The sequence below is a fragment of the Cajanus cajan genome, chromosome 3 (genome assembly GCF_000230855.2).
Source record: "Cajanus cajan strain Asha chromosome 3, NIPB_CcT2T_4, whole genome shotgun sequence".
Classification (NCBI taxonomy): Eukaryota; Viridiplantae; Streptophyta; class Magnoliopsida; order Fabales; family Fabaceae; genus Cajanus; species Cajanus cajan.
The window spans coordinates 12,558,831-12,567,669 of record NC_138519.1 but is presented as its reverse complement, the minus strand read 5'-3'; the positions used below and the strand labels follow the sequence as shown (position 1 = coordinate 12,567,669).

Genomic DNA, 8,839 nt, shown 5'->3' with positions numbered 1-8,839 from the left:
ATTTATTTTATTATTAATTAAAATTTATTAAAATAAATATAATGAATTAATATAGAGTTTATTAAGTACGTAGAAGTTTCAATTATTTTTAATAACTTTAAATAAATGATAATATATATAAAAAAAAACGTTTATATTCTCAATATGTATGTTATTCGTTATTTATTATTAATTACAGTAACTTTCTAATAAACCACTGTTACTGTGCATTAAATCTGAGATCTTTCTCTTTTTTTTTTTCTCTCTTTTTTCTTTTCCTGTAGTAACGTAATCGATGATTATTCGTTTTCTCTTTTCTCAGAGAAAGAAAAACGCGGCACGTTAATACAAACCCGAAAATAAAACATATATACGAAGATGAACGAAGAAGAAAGAACGAAATGATGAAAGAAAAAACAGTGGCCTCATTGTAATTCTTTACTTCGCTTCTAAACTACGTCCCTTTTCGTTTTTCCATTACGCTTTGGATCTTTCTCTCGATCATTGCAGCAATACCCACCAAGACTCTTTCGTTTTTTCTTTTTCCTTTTCTTTTGGGTAAGATTTCATGTTCTTGTTTCCTGACAAAATCTCGGATTGTGTTGTTGAATTTGGATTCTACATTTTGCATTTCGCGTCACTGTCTTTTTCTGTCTCTCTCTCTCTCCCACTCTCTCTCTATTGGTAAGTGTGGTGAAAAACTGAAAATGAAGGAAAAATCAAGTTTTTTTTTTAAAGGAAAGGAATTGATCGGTGTTTTTTATTTTTATTTTCTTTTGGGAATGTGGGTTTTGTTGCTCTTGATTTTCTCCGAAGAGGGTATCCTGCAGTTTTTGTTCTTGTTTTCTCACCAGTCAAACAGAGCTTTAGCTTTGTATTAATTTTCTGTTTTTTTTTTAATTAAAAATTTGGGTTCTTTTGTCGGTTTTTGAGTAGTCTTGGGTATTAGCAATCCATCGTTTTCGTTATTAACGAGTTTGTAGATATCACTGTCACAGTGTTGCATATATCTTGTTATGTGTAATGAATGATGTGTATGGTATGGTTCTCTGTATTTGCTTGTGTTTCTATTATGGGTTCCACGAAGTGGAATTATGTGTAGTTAGCATCAAATTTAGAAAAATCGATATATATTTTAAATGGCAAGTGGAGTTTAGTCCACTGTTGTCTCTGTTTTGGAAGTGAGGAGTAGCTTTCCATCATCACATTGTTCATTGAATTAAGAAGTGGATGGGTTTGAGCAAGTCTATGTGTATTTCCTTTTGTGCAATGCATTCAATAATTTCCCTTTCACGTGGCTTTCTTCCATAATCCCTTCTGGACAATGTCAAAATTGTGTTCCATTTTTTCTGGATCAAGGTTTCCATTTATGTTTGGTGCCATGAAAAAACGGTGTATCCCCTTTAATGTAATCAGTTTTTTTCCTTTATAGATTGTTTGGTTGTTAATTGTTCCACCGTGCGGACCCTTCTTTTCCCGAACCTTGTCTCATATTTTTCACTGTGTTTTGACCCTGATTTCTTGATTTTACTTCCTTGATATTAGATAATGCAAAGATTTTTGTGTTGAGTTACATCATTTAAACCTTGTTTTTCAACACTTTCAACTGATGCAATTGTGACATTTGTTGACAGAGTAAAGGAGAAACTTCTCTAGCATTAGCATATGGGTGAAACATCAGAGTGAAGTGTGAAGTTTGAGTGAGTATTTTGCCATGCCAATCAATATACAGCCAAGTAATGGATTGTTGAAACCTGTTGAGGACATGGGATTTAGCTTGGAGTTTAGAAAGAGCGGTTCAAAACAGCATAGCAGTTCAAAGACAGCTAAAGAAAGTTCTTTATTGCCCCATTCAAAACGAAGTTCGAAGGATGCTGATAAATTGAAGTCAAAGAGTGGTGTTGGTCCACAATGCAGTGATCTCAAACAGAAAGGCAAGCTGGATTCAGAAGGGAAGGTTTCGAACTGCGAAACTGCAAGGAAAAGAGCAACAGAAAGTGATGAACTTGTCAAGCACATGTCTAATTTGCCAGGTTATCTACTGCGTACCAATAGAGTTGAAAACTTTCAAGAGAAAGCTTTCAATGTTGGTGTTCTAGATTGGTCTCGACTTGAGAAGTGGAAGCACAAGAACAAGCATATCCCCGTATTGCCTAGTAATTTCACATTATTCAAAAGCATCGAATCATCATCAAGACCAGCGATGAAACTATCAACCAGTGTTGGCAGCAAAGAAAAACTCAATGATAAGAGAAGTTTGCCTTCTCCATGCATCAGGCCATCTTATAGTGAATCCCTTCCTGAAAGTGCCAAACTTCCTTTTCATGATGTCAAACGACTTGAATCGTCCAAAAGTGTAACTAAGAGCATTGGAGATGAGAAAAAAATTACACCCCAGCAATTCGAGTCCTTTGGCAAAACTCACTCAGATATATCGCTTGAAAAGGAGAGGAGGAATGACTATAGTAAAAGAACTTCACAAGTAAAAAATTTTGCCTCAAACACGAGGCTCCAAGGAATCTCATCTGTTCCTAATGAAAATGCAAGTGGTAGTAGGGATGATGGAGTTAAGCAGAACATGGAGGGTATGCAAAAGCATAACCAAAAGAAAAAAGAGAGAAATCATCAGTCCAGCTCTGATATGGGACAGCCATCAGTAAAATCAAAAGGCAGATGGGTCTCAACCAGTTCTAAGAAAATGAGTTTCACCTCTAGTGAAACCAGGAAAAAGGTGGATCTGCTGCATGAACCAGATTTTGACATTGATCGTAAACACTGCCATAGCAAGCCAAGTAATATTGTGCTGCTGTGTCCCCATGAAATTCCCCAATCAAGTTCTTCAGAGGATTTTCAGCTTTCTGAATCAAGAACATCCTCAGACGAAATCTTCTCAGAATCAACCAAAAGTAGTTTGTCATACGTTTCCCTTCCTGAAAATGTTTACTCTGAAGATGGATGTTCTGAAATACCACTATCAGGTTCACTGCGTTCTGTAGTTGACCATTCTTCTACTTTGGAAACAATGCAACACAGAATTAGTGCTGATCTTGGTATAGATCATTCTTCTGTTTTGTCTGAGACACCAGCTTCCATAATAAATAAGATGTCTAGTCTGCAATCTGTTGGTGCTTGCCTTGAAAAGGATATGTTAGACACTAAGCTGAGAGATCGGTATGCTTTTGGTAAGTTGAAGGAATCACTAGACCAAGAAACTGCTGAGATGACAGCTCAGAAGGAAATGAATCCATCCCACAATCGTCGGTTTAGCTTCAGCTTAAGTCGGATTGGAAGAAGTTTCAGTTTCAAAGAGGGGCCAACGCTTCCACAACTTAGCTCCATGCATGTCAGCGCAAAGTCAGGTCCGGTGACGCCACAAACTTCTGTTCGTTGGGACAATCCAAGCAAAGACGCTAATAGTCATAACAGAGCCAGGTCAAGCCCCTTGAGGAGGTTGTTAGACCCTCTATTGAAGCACAAGGCATCAGACAAACACCATTCAGCTCAAAGCAGTCAGGCACTAGAAGGAAGCTTGAATTCAAGCTTCAGGACTATTGGTATCAATGAATCACTGCTGGCTGAAAAGAGTAAAGGATCACCAGTTCAAGGTCTCCTGCAGCTTACAATAAAAAATGGAGTGCCCTTGTTTAAATTTGTGCTCAACAATGAAAGAAAGATTTTTGCTGCTACCAGGAATAGTTTAGCATCACTGGAGAAGGGTGATTTAGGCCGCAGTTTTACATTCTACCTGGTTAATGAAATTAAGAAAAAGAGTGTTGGATGGATGGGTCATGGAAATAAAGAAAAAAACTGTGGCTATGCCTACAATGTTATTGCCCAGATGAAGCATTCTAGCTCTAAAATCACAGAACCAACCAATCAAAACTCCAATAGAAAGCATATGGTTAAAGAATATGCTCTAGTGGGTGTTGAAATTGGCCAGACAGATCAAGGACCACCTAAGTTCATCCAGAGCGCGGAGCTTGCAGCTCTTGTTATTGAGACCTCATGTGAAAAAGGCAATGAAGGACTGCATGGTGATGACAACATGCTAAAGAAAGAATGCTCAAAGTGCTTGGCAGATGAAAGATGCCTGTGCAGTTCTGGACAAAATGATGCCTCTGGTTGCACTACAGCTATACTTCCGGGCGGTGTACATGGTTCACCAAACAAAGGCGATCCTACACCATTGATCTATCGATGGAAAACCGGGGGATCATGTGATTGTGGGGGTTGGGACATTGGTTGCAAATTGCTTGTGCTCTCCAACCAGAAGCAGAGTTCAAGTATTCCAAAGAGCTATAAACCTTATCATGATCGTTTTCAACTTTTTGTTCAGGTATAGCTTTATAGTTCTACATGAGGGCATGCTTGTATACAATTATAATATTGTGGACTTCCCATTTATATGTTATTATCCTTATCATTACTTTCAGGAAGGAGCTGAGCAAGATACACCACTTTTCACTTTGTTGCCACTGAAGGATGGTTTCTACTCGGTTGAATTCAACTCAACAATAACTCATTTACAGGCATTTTTCATTTCAGTTGCCGTTTTAAGCTGCCAGAAACTGCCAGGTTCCTTGGAAATGGGTAGCATGCATGAAGAGATCCTTAAGGAACCAAATTCCAATAACAACAGCAAACATCAGGGGAAAGCACCTTTAAAATATGCTCCAATGCCACCACTATCCCCTGTTGGCAGAGTTTAAATTCACAAGATGTGTTTTTTTTTTTTTAGTTGTTAATACTTTTAAGATCTTCAAGTAGCTGAGCAATAGCAAGTTATTGCAATCAATTGTGTCATAAATGTGATTCTTGCACTTGAATTTGTACACTTTTATTTTACACCTATCTTTTATATGAACAAGGGATAGATGGGGAAAAAAGGAAAATGTGATTTTTTCTTCCTCTACCTTGTTTAGTGTAAAAGGTGAGTATAAAATGAAAGCGTAGAAAATCAAGTCCAAGGAGTAACATTTTTGTTTCTCTATTCTCTTCAGTTTTCCTCCCATACATGCAAATCCAGTATAGAAATAGACAGATAGTCCATTCCACTGGAATATTGTGGCAGAAAATGGGATGGTTGTTGTATTCTGGTAATCATTGTACAAAAGAAACCTCTGCAGCAACACCATCTTTGTACAAAACGAAACTTAAATAAATAAAATCAGCAGGGTTATCATCTGCACTACTTGAACACTTTAAAAAGAGAACTGAAACTATAAAATCAGAAATCCTCTTGACAACTAACTGAATATTATTAAGATGGGGATAATCATGTATATAGTTTCACTCATCTTCGAGATTGTATGAGTTGAACTTAGTGTTTGACAGTTTAAAAATCTTTCAAATCTTCAATTTTCGTTGATTTTAAATCTTTTTCACTAATTTGATTTTCATTCTGTGCTAAACAATCAAAGTGCATTTAACAAAATTTTTAAAAATGCCCTAATTTTGAAGACTAATTTGTACTTGCAATAAGCATTGATAATATTATTTATTATTTTTTTACAGTATCAATTATTGAATAGTTTTGCTTTCAAATTTCAAGCATTGCAATATATTAGGAGGAAAGAGGCGCTTTATATTTTTATATATTTATTTAAAAATAAAAATAAAGATAATATAAGTTACAAAATAGGTGATTTGTTATTGAAAAATGCGAGTAATTTGAAAAAGTTATAAGAATAAAATAGTTTACAGAAATATGTACATAGAAAAGGAAATATTTCCTTTATTTGTACAAATAAGTTTGTTAGAGTAATTTATACTATAAAGTTTAATTACATAAAAACTATAAAAAAAAATGGTACTTCTATATATTTTTTATTAAAAAAATAATGATAATAAAAGTTACATAATAATAGATAATTTGTAATTAGAGTGTGAGACGTTCGATATAAGATAAAATAATCCAAAGAAATGTGGACAAAGAGGTTATCCCAGATGAATAGATTCAAATGTGTTTTTATACAATGATTACCAGAATAGATTCACAAGTGTACAAATGAGTTTATATCTAGAACCGAATATGTTTATGTATGAAACCAAAGTTTTTTTACATGAAATTAATTGCAAAACTGTTTAATTGTTCCATAAGAAAAACAATTTATTTCCTAGGTAAAAGAGATGGTTTCTTCCTATCCTGAATATTGGTTTTAGCACATCTTGATAATCAGAGTTCAAAATGGTGTTTGCTATGGATTAAAGAATCAGACGGGTAATCATTAATGCTAACCAGACTTCAACAACCAAATAAAAGAAGTTGAACCAGTATTCAACTTCAGTTCATCGGGAAAAAATAAAAGGGATTTGTCATGAAGAGTCTTAGTTGGTCAAGTATAACAAAGCTTGAAATACAAGTATGCGTAAAGTACAAGTAATGTTTGTGTCAACAGTATAACGCAAAAATATAGACCAAGTTAAGTCGGGAATTGACAATGCAATTGAATATTTCGAAGCAACTAACCATAGTCACCATACTAGCAACCTCTTTGGAATTTAAGGCCTGGAACTTTGATTTTTGGGTACATGAGTTTAAACACAAGTTCGAACAACATAAACCCTACATGTACAAATGCTTTAGCTAAAACTGGAGGCACTTAATCACAGATGCATTAATCCACATGCCACAGCTTCTATAAATCATTTGCGCATTCAAGTTGCAATGTTAAACTCAAAGAATCTTTGGAGATGAGTGAACCTTCAGCACCAACCATAACAAAAATGGGTACAAACTCAGGAAGAGAGAAGGATCGAGGATAAGCAACAGAGTGAACTTCCTATCTATAATGCAATGTTTGATGTATTCACAGGTCTACTGGGGAAGCATGATGGATACAAATTAACCACTGTCCATCAATCTTCTCAAACACATTTGTTACAAATTGACCTCCCCATCTGCCTCCTTTTGTCTTTACAAATTCCATGCAAGTAACATACCCCATATCCCCTCTAGCATGAACTTTGATGTCTTCTAGCTTAATTTCTAGTGGAAATTCATAGTTAGCCCACACAAAATCCCAGCTCTCAATAATATCATCATAACCAGATATTCCTTTCAAACCAGGATGGACACAGCATACCTCATCCTTTTTTGCCCACAAGGCTTGCATGGCTGCAAGGTCACCAGTCCTGAATGACTCGTAAAACCGGCTATTCGCTCCAAACACTGTCGTCTTGCTTTCTTTCTGAAGGTTTTTCAGAGTATCCCTTATTTCTGCTGCTTTAGCATAATTCTCTTCAGCTATGGCATTCTGTAGCTCCTCCTCCAAAGTTTGTTCATCTACTGCAATGTTCTCGCCACCCAACATGCCCTCTGAGTCTTCACTTTTCACTTCCAGTCCTCTCCCTGAAAGAAAGCAAAGGCATTTTTAGACAATGAAGCACTAAACTTAGCAAAATTGTAAGTACTGAAAAATTGGGGCTGTAGATGCTCAGAGAATTGACCTCGAGCAAAATCAAAATGAGAGAAAAAAAACACTGGCAACTTGGCAAAAGGAACGTTCCAATGTGAATCATAAGGTTTTATGTATAGATACTTACTGAACCTTCCCATTTGCAACTTGGCAATTTGACCAGGTAAAAGACACGGTTGGTCTCCTCTTCCAAAACTTTTTCCCAAAACCAACCTATCTAGAGTCAAGGAAGGCAGAGAAACATGATGTAGCTTCTGAAAGCTATTGACGAATGAACGCGGCAAGATACTAAACTCTTTGACAGGAGAAAGTCCCTTCATTAAAAAAGTTAAAATCAATGCACTGTGTTGCGAGTGAACAAATCTACTAACAAATAAATATAAAATACAGAATCATTTAGAGGAAAGTATAACTATATCCTTATCCTCACTCCTTAGAAATCCACAATGTCAATTTCCTTTAGCTAAATTCAAGGTCATCTTATTTGCAACCATGCAATGGAAATTCTAAGCATATGTAATATACTAGCTTCCAACATAGCTAGAAATCAACCCAAGCCGACACAGTCATTGAGAAAGCCTAATTTTTTTCCAATTTTCGTTTTCAGGCAGTTAAATTAAATCAATATTCTTTCCTGAAATTCTTATCCAATACATAGTTGACCAACATACAAAATATTAAATAAGCAATTTTGGATTAAAAGAAAATGGGAAACTCACATTGAAGGATAATGAAGTTCCATAAAGCGCCATAGTTGAAATGCTTATTCCACCGAGAACTAGTAAAATGAATTTAATCAGCCAAGAAAAAAAAAATAGCAGCCGACGATGATTATCCTGAAAATAACACGAAAAAATGAGTGATAAACCTGCACTTGAGAAAGAATCAAAGCATATTTGAACTTCATAGCATAACATTGAGGTATAAAAAAATAAGCCCAAATTATCAAAAAAGAATACCAACAACACAAACAGAAATCAATTCTTCCAACAAGAAAAAAAAAAATTGGCAACGTCCAAGAACAAAGAAACAGAGTTGAACAGTCCCCATTTCTGAGATCCAACACCCAAGTACAAAATTTAACAATCAAAATATATTCAAGATTAAAAATGAAAACTTTAGGAAATTGGGGTAACGAAAAACCACATAGAATAAGGGGAACCAATTTGGGCAAGCTTGGAAACTTCAATCATCAAGTTCAAAGAAACGCAAATATAACAGAGAAAGCAATTAAATGAAGAAACAAAAAGATACAGTAACTGTTAACTGAAAGAATATCCAATAACAACACTAACAGCAAGCATTTTATAATAACCTCTGAAGGGAAAATCGATACAGTGCGTAACTAAGAGCAGAGATAATTAGAGAGAACAAGCGCAGGTGTCAGTGCCACTGTGTGCTTCTTTGATTGAACCAACAGAAGAGGGTAAGATTTTCTCTTA

General features: G+C 35.4%; 2 protein-coding genes across 4 annotated transcripts; one reads left to right on the top strand and one right to left on the bottom strand.

The window, feature by feature from the left end:
• Window positions 1–296: 296 nt before the first annotated feature.
• Window positions 297–5,167, top strand: LOC109816050 (uncharacterized). 2 transcript variants are annotated; one of them, XM_020380914.3, is made up of 3 exons: window positions 297–537; window positions 1,614–4,315; window positions 4,413–5,167. In XM_020380914.3, the coding sequence occupies exons 2-3, from the start codon at window positions 1,694–1,696 to the stop codon at window positions 4,686–4,688; spliced, it is 2,898 nt and encodes a 965-aa protein (XP_020236503.2). In that variant the 5' UTR covers window positions 297–537; window positions 1,614–1,693; the 3' UTR covers window positions 4,689–5,167. The 2 variants fall into 2 exon arrangements, with proteins under 2 accessions (XP_020236503.2, XP_029130751.2); XM_029274918.2 differs by lacking the exon at window positions 297–537 and adding an exon at window positions 687–1,387.
• A 1,234-nt stretch (window positions 5,168–6,401) lies between these two features.
• On the bottom strand, window positions 6,402–8,839 carry LOC109816044 (Nuclear transport factor 2 (NTF2) family protein). 2 transcript variants are annotated; one of them, XM_020380908.3, is made up of 4 exons: window positions 8,713–8,839; window positions 8,117–8,233; window positions 7,525–7,711; window positions 6,402–7,330 (listed from the first exon to the last, which is right to left on the bottom strand). In XM_020380908.3, exons 2-4 carry the CDS (start codon window positions 8,147–8,149, stop codon window positions 6,789–6,791), a joined length of 762 nt encoding a protein of 253 aa, XP_020236497.1. In that variant the 5' UTR covers window positions 8,150–8,233; window positions 8,713–8,839; the 3' UTR covers window positions 6,402–6,788. The 2 variants fall into 2 exon arrangements, with proteins under 2 accessions (XP_020236497.1, XP_020236496.1); XM_020380907.3 differs by having other exon boundaries at window positions 8,693–8,810.

Excerpts from the sequence above, each read along its gene's own strand:
- LOC109816050 (XM_020380914.3), top strand. The coding sequence starts at position 1,694 with ATGCCAATCAATATACAGCCAAGTAATGGATTGTTGAAACCTGTTGAG. Across the intron at positions 4,316-4,412 it reads GTTTTCAACTTTTTGTTCAG|GAAGGAGCTGAGCAAGATAC; the intron begins GTATAGCTTTAT and ends CATTACTTTCAG.
- LOC109816044 (XM_020380907.3), bottom strand. Across the intron at positions 7,712-8,116 it reads GAACTTCATTATCCTTCAAT|GGACTTTCTCCTGTCAAAGA; the intron begins GTGAGTTTCCCA and ends TTTTTAATGAAG. Across the intron at positions 7,331-7,524 it reads GTTGCAAATGGGAAGGTTCA|GGAGAGGACTGGAAGTGAAA; the intron begins GTAAGTATCTAT and ends GCTTTCTTTCAG.